Source organism: Amblyomma americanum, chromosome 1, assembly GCF_052857255.1.
Source record: "Amblyomma americanum isolate KBUSLIRL-KWMA chromosome 1, ASM5285725v1, whole genome shotgun sequence".
NCBI classification, from domain to species: domain Eukaryota; kingdom Metazoa; phylum Arthropoda; class Arachnida; order Ixodida; family Ixodidae; genus Amblyomma; species Amblyomma americanum.
The window spans coordinates 208,135,855-208,151,102 of NC_135497.1; the positions used below are offsets into that span (position 1 = coordinate 208,135,855).

General features: G+C 42.7%; 1 protein-coding gene across 1 annotated transcript in view; it reads left to right on the forward strand.

Annotated features, from left to right (window-relative positions):
• Positions 1-5,909, forward strand: part of LOC144114545 (uncharacterized) — a 187,461-nt gene extending 181,552 nt beyond the window's left edge. The window contains exons 21-22 of the mRNA XM_077648348.1: positions 164-281; positions 1,204-5,909. Of these exons, the coding sequence (XP_077504474.1) occupies positions 164-281; positions 1,204-1,397 (312 nt within the window). The 3' untranslated portion in view covers positions 1,398-5,909. The remainder of the gene's footprint in view (positions 1-163; positions 282-1,203) is intronic.
• The last annotated feature ends 9,339 nt before the right edge of the window (positions 5,910-15,248 follow it).

Sequence of the window (15,248 nt, forward strand, 5' to 3'; positions counted from 1 at the left end):
GATAATGCTGATATTTCAAAACAAGTTGAGCGTCGTTTACAGCTGAATTTAATTTTCCGCACTTTTACTGGTGCATCACGGTTTAAAAGCATTTATGAAGTGCTGTAGTTCATAATAACATGTCATAAAATACTGAAAAAATGTGTGTATGTTGCATTTATAGTCATACCTGGAACTCAATGGGCCACAGAATCGTTCTTACTATAACCTCAACGGCGGAGCACCATTAATGAAGCCCCTCCTTGAAGAGCACTCGGATGACAGCGAAGGCAGCGAAGACCGTGAGTAGAAAACACATTATTTTTCCATTCACATCCATGCACGTTCCGCAGAACTGACAGTGCTGCGTAGTGGCAACACAAGAAATGTATTATTTAATGACGCCCAGACGAAGACAAGCCCTCTTGTCGAAACGTTGGCAAGCACCCTGAGACTTTCCCCTCCCTTGTTCACTTTTTGTATATCATGAAACTATCTGCACTCTCTCTATACCACTTAATGACAATTTCTTATGTACTGTTGCATTTTCATGGGAGAGGCAGTTTTTCAAATGTTGGGCAGGCTTCCAAACACTGTGCATCGCGAGTTCGTTTCACTAAGGAAAAGCATGCTGAGAAGGGACCGTTTCTGCGTTAAGTCACTTCGTTATGGATAAAAAAGCTCTGCGTCACTCTTGTGGCCCTATTCTCACGTTTATGTCCTCGCCATAAGTCGTCACGCAGTAACGTCAGAATGAAGTATGTACGGCCCTAAAAATTAATGTCACCCTTGGACAGTTTTATGGGGCCAGAACAGAGATGTTCCCTAATGCACGTCATTTAAAACAAAGGCGAAAAAGGCTCAGCACAGTGTCCCATTACTGGCGCTGACTGCTTGCGTTGCAAGTGGAGTGCCGAACGTATCACTGTTACTTCCTGGAAACGTAACTCGAAACTGAGGCAGAAAGCTATACTCGTAACGAGGCTGTGTACCTTCATCGAAAGACATTTCCGGACTCTTACCGTTTCACTTAAGCTGTCCCAAATTTAAGCCTCCGACCTCAACTTGTGTGCCCGCTGATGCGGTATACTCACATTCTCATGACTTTCACTTTTCGTAACGTATCGCTAGTATATTACGAGGAGTTTCCCACGCGTTTAGGTACTTTACTAGGTGCTGTATTATACGACGGCAACATGTAATTATCGTCATCTCTTATTTCAGCTGAATATGGCTGCATGGAATTCGTTCGGCGAGGGTCATTCTCCGAGCACAGCGCGTCGGAGGCGAGCAACGTACAGTTGCTGACCAAGAAGAATGGCTTTCCCGTCGACTCACCGGTCGTCTGCTGGCTGGCCCGGCCCGAGGTCTTGTCGCGAGACGGGGCCGGTACCGAACGGCCCAAGCAGCTGCTCTAGTCCTCGAGTGCCAAGCTACGGTGGCCCGCCACCGCCACGTCCAGCTAGATAACCAAAGAGCCTTCGGCGTACTCGCCACGCCAGAAATCCTCGGTGCATCTGCTGCTTACTGGCGCTGCAGGTCGGCGAATGGCTCGGACTTAATCACGAGGCCGCTCGTCCGGCCGGGACCACGCAGCCAACATTCCTTAATGCATTGTACCCTGGGGTGATGCCGGTGCACTACGATGAACTGTATACTCAGCCTGAATGTCGTCCCTTTGCAGAATGCCTCTGTCCTGGCCTTTCCCCGTGCGACCACAGCACGTACCGCAGGCCGCACAGCATATCACGCAGAACAAGTTTTCTGCAAAGGAACCGGTTCGGGCTTGTATGTCGGGTTGAACCTACGCTGGCTCCGTTGTAGTACTGTGCCATCAGCGACTGTGGGGTGCCAGAGCTAATCCGTTCTGCCTGAAAATCGTCCTCAGGATGCTCTTGCACCAAACCAAATTAGTTTGATTAGGTTCAGCACATGCTTTCACAGTGCCGCGAAATTTCTCAACTATGCTAAAGAAAAGGCACTCAGGCTACCGTAATATACATTGCGGCAGCATCTGATCATACTTTCCATCATCTACATTAAAATACAAGCGACTGGCGCCGCCAAAGTGAAAGGAAGGCTTATTGCTTTCTTAGCTACAGCGAAGAGCCTACATTTGAGCTGAAAGAGCCAAGCAACGTTCTGTTCACTGTAGAGATCACTGTACTGTATTGGGGTTCAAACAGCTATTGTTTGATCTCCACGTAGACTGCTTGCATTCAAATTTAGTCTCTGTGGCTGCATCCAGAGTGTTTTTCATGAGGAACTTTCGTGTGGCGATTTGGTGGTTATATGTCTTAATGTAGATGTTTTACCTCACTCGAGAGGGGTCAAGTTTTATACATAAATTATCGTAGAGTAGTTTGTACGTGTCTGCGTGTGTATAAAAAGGAATATTGTAAGCGTGATGACCCATACAACATGCTCTATTGTACCATGACTGTGTATCGATGTTTATACTGCTGCGTTTTTTCAGTCGGAGGAAAGCATGTCAGCACAGCTAAAAGAAAGTCTTATCTTAAGGGATGTTCGCTTTTCATTTTTTAGACCGGAACTCACCAACGAGTTCAGAGGTCTTTACGGTAGAATACCAAATAACGACGGGCATTTTATTTTATTGTTTATTTTATTTTATTTCATTTCTGAACGGTGCCTCTTCCTTTCATATTTTTAAGTCTGACGCTGAAAAGTCCCGCAGACACATTTTGGTAAATATTCATTTTACCTTGCAAATCGTAGATCACCGTTCAGTGAGTGTGTCTGCAAAATAATTTCAAATCCCTTGACACGTCCGCGTCTCTGGCCAAGCAGAGATGATGCGCAACCGGTCGCTTCCATGTCATCGCAGTGTTTACTCTTCTCGTTCTTGCACTTTTGCTTTCGCCTATAATTTATGCGGCAATTATGCCCTCTCCCCTTTCCCCTTCTGGCGTTGAGAGTTTGTGCTGCACTGGTTGATGGCTCCTCGTTCGTGACTCGTCATGTAGGTTCCTTGGGACGTGACAGCGGCTGCAGAACAGCTGACGTGGAATCTCTGACGGCGTAAAATGCGTCTAAGTTTGATGAACACGTACAACAGGCAAAAAAAAAAAAGGGCGCGTGGCTTTCTAGTGCATTTGAGAAGTCCCATCGCTGTGGAGGTCTGTGTTTAGGATCTGGCCGACAAGGTTACACTTACGGTGTACCCAACATGCATGTTCATGACACTCAAGAAGAGATTTGTGGCCTCCCTTTTTCGCAGGGTTTTGTCGTAGTGATGGGGGATTATCACACAAGCAGTTACTGAAATAGAGCCTTAGTATATATGCACTGTGAGGCTCGAGAAACAAAATCTGGCCCCACGCGCATGCTATCCTTCGGCTTGTGACTCAACAGTCTATGTGAACAAACGAAACGAATGCGTCAATATCAGTGCTCTCTTGCAGAGTAGCAACGCACCTGGCATGTATCGGTCTTTGTGTTACCTTATAGTCTTGTGACGTTGCTTTGTCACATACGCTGCCATGCCGTGGCGTGTAATATCTTAAGTGTACTGTGTCGCTGTACCGTACAGTGACAGCTTTGAACACGTGTGCCACTGCAATGCGCATGTAGTAAGCGTTCTCTTACTTCGGACCTATAGGCCAACACCAACCTTTAAAATAAGCAGGATGCAGTGGCGCTGCTGTCGCCAGTGGTAGTAGCACTGAGCCCATAAGCAGTCATGTGAACAAAACTTTTCTAATTAATATTCTAATTTCACAGTGTGCCTATTAGGTCATCCATTCGTTATTAAAATATGAGTACACCCGAGAACAGAACGCGCAATTATAGAGCGTCATTTTAAAGTCGATATAGTTGTAAAACACCACAATATGCGCGTGCCGGAGATAATGGGAGGGTGTTCCGGGCCGGAGCGCGGCGCATAGCAACAGATGTAAAAATAAAAAAAAACATTCCGAAATTATTTTCTCATTTCACCTATGAAAGTGGCCATTCGTCGACCGTTGGCGAGTGTTTTTAAGAAGAGCGCGAAAAAATATGCAACGTGATTTCGGAGCCGATCTATCTGTAAAACCTCACGATAAATATGTATTGTGATGCCGGACATACGCCCACAGGTGCTGTATCTGCTGGGTGTTTCTCCAAATCGCAGAAACATATCGTGAAATCCGGCATGTCCTCGTGTACGTTACATTAGCTGACTAACACAGTAATTCAAACTTGACAGCCTAGACAGCGGTACATAAAAAAAAATCAGTTCTCAAACTGCATGATAAACGAACAAAATCGAACCGCGCACCTCAGCCGACGATAGCGCACGCGATACCCTCGGCTGCCGCCTGCGTCCGCTAGCGCGCCCTACGTTTGTACGCACGGTGTCGTCTATAGCAGTGCGGTCGGTCCATTCCTTCCCCTCTGGCATACGTTACTGCATATATTGTATTATTAGTTGCACTGTTTGTATGTTTATATGAGGCTCTGTTCATCGCTTTCTTTTTTGCTTGATTTATGTGGATTTTCGGTGACGTCAGGAAGCTCTGAGCATTTTTTTTTGGATTTGGGGACTTTCTTTTTTTTCTTATTGTAAATGTTTTTTTTTTCAAATATATTTTAGCCCTAAGCATATATATGAAGTGATTTTCATACGATGTACAGGTATTTCTATGGCCATTTTATTATGTTTAAATGTTATGAAAGCAATGAATTTCGTTTCGGAGGGTTAAGTTAAAATTCGACTCGTATTCTTGTACTAGCTTCAACAGCTGCTCTTTGTTATCGCACGTGAGCTGAGATGATATTGTTGTTCTGTCAGCCAAATGCTTAACTAGGCATCTTCGCGCAAGTACTTACGCGTTCATGATTTTTTTTTTTCGAATGATTATACCACAGTTTTGTCTGCTGGTCGCAAAATTGCACAAACCCCTTTTCTCTTTCGATATACATTCCAGCAGGGAAATTGCGTGAGACTGCGTTTCAGGATTATTTTCAGCAACACTTAGTTTGCCCAGACACACTGAATTTTCTGTCGAAGTGAGGATATATTTTGTGGCGTCGGTAACGAAACCAGAAGAATTTACTACTGCTAAAAATTTCACAGCACACTCTGGCTACGATGAACCTTATCGCCAAGTTCGTCCAGCGCAGTTTATTTAGCTAGGCAGCATGCAGAATAGCAGCGCAGTTCAAGAAGAAACATCCGGCTATTATATAGCTATGACTTCGCAAAGTGATGTTTTTATCACGTCCTGCTTATTTCTTAACAGCGACCTTCCCGCTTTAAATTGAGCTGGAGTCTCCATTGCGCACGTCGTACAGCCTACAGAATGTGCTTTATGGCTGGATGCAGCGTGGGTGAATGAAGGTTTTAAGGATATATATCACATGGCTCCAACCACAACAAGTGCTTCTCGAAATCGTTTCTGTTGACGCCATTACGAGGGTAATTCAAGAGCTCTCATCCCATCCTGTATACCTAATTTTAATTACGTGAGCGTTGTCTCATACTTTGTGCATGATACGTTGAGGACTGTCGGCACGCCGGTCCCCGCTCTGCAGAAGATGTTAGTATACAGCACTAAGGACACGACGAACAAGATAAGCCGCAGGGACAGCGCGGCGGTCTCCTTCGCGGCGGCTCCTGTTTATCGTCTCTCGTGCTGTTTTTACGTCTATGCTGAAGGGCTTGAGGTGGTGTCTTTTACGTTTTAGCCACTACACAATCTATAACGAGTGCATCGAAGCCTGTTTTTATAGTGATCAGTGGTTTCGCTATGATAGCTTATCACCTCTGACACACAGTGTCGCATATAAAAATGGATTGGCTAACGTGTGTACTGAGCATCTAATATGTACCCTGTAGTCGAGGGTTTGACGGCATACCGTCTGGTCAGGAATTATGGTGATGCAGATTGCTGATCACTGGCCAAAGTAAAAAGGTGAAAAGACGTTTCGGGAGTACTACGGCTCCCTTGTTCACTATAAGATAGTGAACAAGGGAGCCGTAGTACTCCCGAAACGTCTTTTCACCTTTTGACTGGCCAGTGACCAGCAATCTGCATCACTAATATGCACCCTGCTGTGAAGGGTCAGGACACTTCCTGGTGTTTGTACTAATATATAGCTGCTGCTGTAAACGCGGCATTTTATGCACGTTGTCGCCGCTAGTGCATGGAACGCAACGAAGTTCATGTTGCTCACTTGGCGTCGAACGCTACATTAACTTAGAGACAACATTGAACCTTGTAACACGAACATTGCAAGCAAGTTGCGCTAAGCAAAGTGCTGCTTTGCTATCGCACAAAGTAAAGACAAATCCCAGCCAATGACAACGCGGTCGTATGTTTTACTGGCGAAACAGACAAAACAATACAAAACAGACTTTTTACCGGGGAGATATTCATACGTTCCAACGCAAGTGGATGAAGGGAAAAGTTTTTAAACGCAGTCAATGAATCCATAGCCAATGGGTCTTTCTTCAGGTCATATGAAACCCTACGGCATATACCTGAGTCTGCGCTCAGCAGTTGGGCCAGTAAAGACGAAGCAAAAGCAAATGTACAAGCTCGACAAAGACTAAAGTAAAAGTGCCACTCTTTACAGTATCTATTTGTCGCAGCTGAAGGTCAGCACGAAAATGCCTTTTTGGAAAAAATGACCCAGATTCCAAGTATGAAGATCATTTAAACTTCACACATTTGCTCACTCTACTTCTCAACCGTATGCCCTCTTCCTGCGTGTTTTCTGTGTCTTGGTCAAGTCAGACCTAACCCCCCCCCCCCCGCCCCCCCCCCCTGATCAGAAAAACGAAAAAAAAAATGCAGATACGCACACAGAAAATTGGGTGCCACTGCCGCGGATCTGCATTTCCACCGACTGCCCAAATAAGCCCTGTATTGTTTTCAGTGGAGACTATCCGCGCCTTTGTCTCCTCTTCCTTTTCAACCTCCTATCTTCCAAGCGAAACGTATCCTGCAACCTACGCGTTTATGCATAGGCAACATGCGCTATACGTCGCGAGGTATACACGGCACGCTTTCGGAGACATGGGTGGTCTTTATTGCTCTCCATGTGAGCTGCGGCCTGGACTGAAACCCAAATGAATTCTGTACTGCGGACGCAAAAGCGCATAAATATCTGGCGGGCATCACAGCGGGGAACCTATGCCCCCTTTTCGACAGTGCTTAAAACTGGTCGTTCAGCATTCGAAATACGCTCAACCGTTGGCAGCAGTATGCTTCTGACGTAAGACTCAACACAAATCGCAACAACGTCAGTGCCGCTCGCTCTATTTCCCTTATTCCTTCTTTAACACCTATTGTGCACCTGCCATGTCGTTTGACAGGGATCCTCCGCATTACCAACCCGAACCAATGCTGTCAGTCGGAGCGAAAGCTCTGCTTGAAACCTGAACGCTTTTACGCGGACGAGAACACTAGGAGGTGGCGGCGAAGAATGCATTTTTGAAAGCTCAGCCCACGCGTTGTTTGACGCTAGACTATAACCCGGCGCCTCTTGCTTACGGTGTGGTTGGTATGACCACGCTTGTCCTTTGTATTCTTGGATGTACTTGTTCAAACACTGTCGTTCGATGTTTTGGTGACAAACTCAGGGTAGTTATCGTCTCCATTGTACGTTTTCCTGCCCAGCCACTCTTCTTCCGGACAATACATTACGGTCATCTACTGTCCTGTGTTTATCACCCACAGAGGAGATTGTTTCGGTGCGCGTGTTGCCTTCATCGTAGCAGTTTTATGCGCACCAACATATTTGAAAGATCTCATATTACGGTTCACGAGCATTCATAAATATACTCGAGTAGCACCGGTCCGTTCAAAGAGATTATGTCATCCACGTGCTGTGAAGTATGTTGTAGTAAGATATTGCTTAGGAGGTAGTTACTAAATCAACTGCTGTAAACTCCTAGTCATATATGCGTTGTTTGGAGCTTTTGGTCTTAGTTGTTAGAGAACACGATTTTTGGACCAATGTTACTTGTCGCAGTGCTTTGAAAAACTTCTCTTGACAGCAGAGTTTAGCGGATCCATACACGCATTAACCCACACACACACAAAAAAACCCATTTCGCCTAGAACGTTTTTTTTTTTTCGGGACACATATCGCCGATGCTATTTACTAACCAGCCCAGACCTTGCGAGCAAAAAAGTATTCGATAACGTGCGGCGAAAAAAATTCGACCCATTTGCGGCATTCAGTACGTTGAGCCGCTCCTGCTACTTTGCGAGCTCAGGCAGCTTAAACCAAATATGAGCTTGAGTCCGGGCGCAAGCTTAGTGTTTGTTAAAGGTGTCCTCGAATTGTAGCCTACATTAGGCATTTGGCTTGGTGCTCCCAAACATTTTGTTTTCTTCAGGAGCTCTCTGCTCTACCGAGATGCCCATTAAAGCAAGATGTAAATAACACCATTGCACTGTAATGCAAGTCAGGTCTGGTGTAATCCTCGGATCTGAGTCGGCACTCATTCCTGCGTGCAGTGGTTGTCGGTTCAGAAAGCCGCCTATTAACTGACATAAACTGGCATTCGCCGCACGGCCGCGTTCCGACTCCACCTTCCTCGCACTTTGCTGTATAGCTGCTGGAGCTCTAAATATATCTGAAGCCTGTTATCATGACAATGACATGTATTTTGCTGTTGTGAATAGTTATGTCATCCTTGTTGAATGTAATCACGCTCATAATTTGGTCCCATGGAGGTGCAGAAACGAATCAGTTTTGCAAATTTTTTGTGCCACATGTTTCGGAGCAGAAATAAAGAGTTTACCTGATGTTGCAATTAAGCATGTCTCATCACAGGTTACAAAAAATGCGGTTTTCTCGCCTGACTGTAGAAGTGTTTTTCTTTGCTTGTTTGTGCCATCCTCTAGTGAACTGCTGACGACGTTGTGTACATTTTAACCGGTATGTTGAGCCAGTATCGGTACTCTGCAAAAGACCGTGTCGTGATGATTGTTCATAGAAATTTTTCTTCCGGAATAGCTTGCTGAACCACTTGTCGGCCGCACCATCACATCCATAAAGGCGTGCTTTTCATAGAATAAACTGATCGCAGCATTTTGAGTGGCAGCGCATACTGCTAATGTGATCTTGGCACCACTTTTTGCAAAAGGCATTTAGAAACATCGCCATCTACATCGCCATCTACATCGCCATTTGCAGCAGCATATAATAAAACCACTTTCATCTTCAAGGTTTTGGGTGCGTAAAATGAGTGTCCTGGCTTCTCACGGGTTCCGCGCCTTTTGCGAGTCCGCGCGCCGTTTCCGAAAGCTGTGGATGGCACGGAAGAGGTCAGCCTGTGCAAGAGGCAATCAAGGAAAAGTGGTTTGGGGAACAGAGAAACTGATTAGCGTCAATAAGTGCCGAGTGCATGGAGCACACATAAACTTGCTCATGGTGTCTTCATGGCCACTGAACTCGGTTTTTCCGCTCTTTGTAACACATTTCCGATGAACTCTCGTATTATACTTGGGACATCATAACACTGTTATATCTGTGGCTTTAGGAGAATGATTCACAGGTGATGCAGTCGACGCGAAATTCTGGGCTGTTTTGTACGCATCTAGACTACTGCTGGAGCCACCCATTACATTCTTCTGTGCGCACATGCTTAGAACAAATATATCCTCGAATTCATCCTACTTTACCCAAATTGCAAAGCTTATTATTATTATTATTATTATTATTATTATTATTATTATTATTATTATTATTATTATTATTATTATTATTATTATATCAAACTTTATTTTTCGGTGCCCAGGAACAACCCAAAGGTCTTGGTGCTGGTACACCATTCACACGCACAAAATGTAAATTTATTTCACCACAAAGGAAGACACTCAGGGGAGGTAATGCAGCAGTCAAGGCGATAGAAAAAAAAAGACAAACTAGGCGTGACAGCAAGCATGAAGCAAAAAAGTGCAAACAAGAAAACAGCGAGAACAGCGGTAAATGAAAACAGCTAGAACAGGCAACATACATATAAATACCTAATGAAACAATAAACAAAGAGAATGAACACAAGGACGACCGATAACAGCCAAGTACAGCATATAGCAAAATACAAACAAGAATAAAGCCAATACTAATATGAACGAATAAGAAACCTTTGAAATACAAGCTAGAAATACAATCATACACAATAAGAAACGTAATTAGTGAATGCGTTACAGATAATCAGGCGTGAGTACACAGTATTAAAGAAAGAATATTAATGAAAACAAGTAGACGTGATGAACAATTAAGGAGAAAAAAACAATATAATACCGGTGCAAATGCACAAGCGTAGTAAAGACAAAATGCATGAAAGGGGAAGTTATGTATGAGAAAAAGAGTGCTCAAAGTGGAACGTCACGGACATCCAATATAAAGGAAGGGAGAGAATTTTCGAATATATCAAGGTGAGGACAAAGAGAATTAAACAACTTTTGCATTCTGTCCAGAGGGGAGAGGGAGTGCAGGATCGCAGAAACTTGGAATGGTGTTAATTCCCTTATGCTCTTTCGCGGTACACGCAAAAGGATACGCGCTAAGAGCTGATGGCATAGAATGTGACCTGAAGAAGTTTAAACAAGAAAATTATATCTGCCCTCACGCGACGGCAGCTAAGAGAAGGAAGCTGCAGTGAGTTACTCCGTCTGGGACGAGAGCTGGAAATTTTGCATGAATACCGATGTTGAAATATGCGTAAAAACTTGAGCTGAACTCTGTAGATTTTTTCACAATTCGACTGGCAAGTGCCGTTCCAAACAACAGACGCATATTCCAAAAGCGGCAAGCATATGGAGATTTAGAGCTTTTAGAAAGGAAGTGGGGCTCGAAACTCTCTAGAAAGCCTGCAGATGAAGCCGAGTGTACACATAGCCCGTAGAGCAATGCGTTTTGTATGAGAGGAGAAGCTGAGGCTACGGTCGAAAAGTACGCTGAGGTCATTAATTTCATTAACCCTGGGCAGCGGCCTACCATTCACAGAATAAGAGTAGAGAAGACTGTGCGTTTTACGCGTAAATGAGACAACTTTGGTTTTAGATGAATTGAGAGTGAGCCTATTCTTTAAGCACCAATCAGAGAAGGCTAATATGTCCGATTGCAATGACAGGCAATCATGAAGAGTATGTATTGCCTTGAACATTTTTATATCGTCCGCATAGAGGAGAAACGAGGAGTTTTTGACCACGGAGGAAACGTCATTGATAAAAACAGAGAACAGAAGCGGGCCTAATACCGAGCCCTGAGGAACTCCGCTGGTTGGAGTGTAAACAAATGAGGTCCGTCCTTTTACACTGACAAAGCAGGACCGATCAAGAAGATAGTTGCGTAGGAGGGCTACAATTGAAACGTCGATTTCAAACAGCAGAAGCTTTTGAAGAAGTAATGAGTGAGTAACAACGTCGAAAGCTTTGCTCAAATCACAGTACACAGCGTCTACCTGACTCCTCTGAAGGACTTCAGCTGATGTATAAGTCATAAAAGTCACAAGGTTAGTTGTAATAGAACGACCTTTTATGGAACCATGCTGATTATGTATGATTACAAGTTTGAGGTGGAAGGAAAGTACTTTGTGCAAAGCTAATTCAAAAAGCTTAGAGGTTACACAAAGTAGAGAAATTGGGCGGTAATAATAATAATAATAATCTTTATTTCCATCAGAATGATGGAGGAGGTTGTAGGTAAAAGCTGCTCGAAAACGGCAGCTTGAGAACGGCCCACAGCCCTCCTCCACAGGGCAACAACAGCAAAGCAAGGAAAGACACACACAAGTATACATATAATCCCTTCGGAATTTCGCAGAGCCAAAAATAAGGGGATCAAAAATAAAATGAAAACAAAGCAAATAGAACAATAATACAATAAATACAGAGGGTACAAAACAGTAAAATAATAACAGGATTAAATGTACACATTATAGGAATACAGGTGCAGTTTTTAAGATTGTATGCAGTGAAGCTGTCATAATTCATGCTTAGATATTTTAAGCAGGTCAGTCCCGGATTTTTTATAGCTTTTTAGTACTGTTGGAAGTGTGAGGGATAATTTTTCCATTGTGTAGTTGATGCTAGGAGTTGGTACAATCCACTCTTTTTTATGACGGGTAGGGTAACACACAGTGCTTTTTTCCAGTACTCACAACTCACGCAGAGATTCAAGATTATATTTTAGTTGACGCTGGAATGCAAGTGCTAGCTTATAATTGTAAAGATTAAATACTGGTGTTATGTTTGCTTTGGGGAAAAGACCTTGCGAGTGACTGTTGTATGGTAGATTAAAAGGTATTCTGATAAGCTTTTTTTGAAGTCTAAAGATCTTTTGCAAATTTGTATACGTGGTTGTGCCCCAGATCAGGAAACAGTGATTAAGATGAGAGTATAACAGGGAGTTATAAAGCAGGATCTTTACTTGATACGGGAGATATGATATGTAATTGGAAATAATGCCAGCTGCTCGAGCTAACTTAGTTAAAGCAGCATCAATGTGACCATCCCATAGCATTCTCTGAGAAAATGTAACACCCAGAATTTTAATATTATTTGTGATTTCTATTGGTGCACCCCCATAAATTAAGCTTACATGAGAAGTTAACTGCCTCGATTTAGGTCTAAATATTACAGCCTCTGTCTTATTAATATCTATGTTTAAATGGTTCACATTTGACCATGTTTTAAGCTTGTTAAGGAGAGAATTCGCGTCACTGTGTAAGATATTGCAATTTGGAGCAGATAAAAATATACTAGAGTCGTCGGCATGCAAAACGTATTTAGGCTTAGTAGACAGGTTAGTGAGATCATTGATGTAGATTTTAAAAAGAAGCGGACCAAGAATGCTGCCCTGACGAACACCTTGTACTATCGATTTTAAATCAGAACGATACGTTTCGATTTGAACGAACTGCTGTCGAAAACTGAGATATGATTTGATAAGTTCAAGAAAATGTCCTCGGATTCCATAAATGTTCAGTTTTTTCAGCAAAGTGGAGTGATGAATACAATCGAATGCTTTAGAAAAGTCGACATAAATACCTAGTATAAAGTTCTTCTTTTCAAATTCGGGCAAAATAAATTCTTTTTGTTCCAGCAAAGCTAATTCTGTCGATTGGTTCTTCCTAAATCCATACTGAGCCTCTGAAATAAGTTTGTGTAAATCAAACAACGAGCAAAGCTGATAATGGATAAGCTTCTTTAAGCCTTTTGAAAATATGGGTAAGACGGAGATGGGTCGGTAATTATTCATATCAATAGGACTACCCTTTTTGAACAGCATAGATACTTTAACGATTTGCATTCGTTTTGTAAAACATGCACTCGTTAGGCAAAGGTTAAAAATATGGGTTAAAAGTGGACATAAGACATCCAACACATATTTCACTGGGCGTGTCTGAGGTCCTTCAGAGTCGCAAATTGAACTATTAAAGAAGAAAAAACTGCTGCAACTTGGTCCTCTGTTACATGGCTTAGAAAAGCAGATGAATTATTTCTAACGGGCATAAAATTGTAAAAATCTTCAAGTATACCATTATCAGAATAATGAAGTAAATACTCATTAAAGCAATCTGCAAGGGCGCAGGCAGACACTTCACAGTCATTTATTGACAAGTTCTCGATTCTAGGTGAAAGTTTCGTGCGTTTGAAAACTGTGCTCAAATTTGTAAATACGAGGTAACTTTTTTTTAGGAAACTCTGGAATTCAGAGTAAATGTATATAGATCTGCTTATTTTAACATTCTTGTTTAATTTATTTCGGAACGCCTTAAATTGCTTTAAGGTATCAGGATCTTTTGTTTTAATAAACTGATGGTAAATCATATTTTTATCTTTGATTTTTCGGCGCAGTTCTGGAGTTATCCAAGGCTTACAGATTTTTTTACGTAGCTTAGATGTTTTTATCGAAAAATGTCGCTTGTAAACTTGCAGGTACTGGCTCATAAACTTTTCGTACCCTTCATCGGCATTTTTTATCCCCATTACACATGTAAAATCTGACTTCAGTAGTTCACTCGTGAAGCTGTCTAAATTTGACATAGTAATAACTGAAAAAAATGGGTGGTCGCCTTTTGCATCCTTCTAAATCCTGCTTCTTTACCATAAAAAATATCGAAAGATGGTCGCTAAGACCACATGATATAGCTCCCGCTGTGATGTCTGTATTATCAAAATTTGTCACAAAAAGGTCCAGCAGTGTTTTATTGCCTTCCGTAATTCGGGTCGGCAATGTGATTGCATTATCGCAACCGTTTGATGTAATAAGCATTTTCATGTTTCTTTGTTCGTTAGTGTTTGCTAACATATCTGTACTAAAGTCGCCGGCTGACGTGACAGAGTAACTGTTTGCAGAAACAAAATCGAGAAACTGCCCTTAAGATAGGAAAAAGTTCGACACATTCCCATCTGGGGGCCAGTAAAAAACAGAAAATATGCTTATTTACACGAACTGATAATCATTCAAAATCATCACTTAGCACACTAAAAGAAGGAAACAGTTCACAGTTGACATTCGGCTTCATCAATAAGATGACTCCACCACCACGACGGTTTTTTCGATTTAAGCAGAAGGATTGGTAACATGAAAATCGAAAGTTATCCTGATGGTCTTTGCACCAAGTTTCAGTTAACATGACAGCGTCGAACAAAAAAGAAGAAAACAAGAGATAAGACAACCCATTTCTGCCTTCTTGTTGCAAAGTGAGCGAACGTTTAAATGAAGGCATTTTAGTAAATTTTAGTGCTAGTTCATTGCAACTGCGTTTACATCCTTTGGAAGAAGGTAATTTTCATTAGCCATTTCAAACTCCGACAGCACATTTTAGACCCATTTGTTGGACACAATAGAACATGCTATGACGGAAGGTCACGCATACTGCGCACTACGATTGCCGACTGGCCATCAGCTTTGCGCATGAAGACCTTTCCATTCCTGTGCCAGACATACTGATACACATTTTGTTTTGCCCAGTCCTTCGTCAGTCGCAGCAGATGTCATTTATGACCAGTCATATTTTCCATAATGGTAATGTTGCTCTTTTCGTCCCTCAGTTTATTGCTTTTCTCGAGCCACTCATCTCTGACAGCTTGCCTGGTGTATCTAACTAATATTCCTGGGATTTTATCGGACTTTGCAGGTAGCCGGTGAATTGCATCGACGTCTGCGCTCGAAAGTCTTGAAACTCTTATCGTCTCGGCCACAGCGTTTGCTTCATCTAGGAGATTTTCAGGTTAAGTGGACTGAATTTCATGGACTGCAAGGTTAAGCTTTCTGCTCCTCCATTCAAGATCATT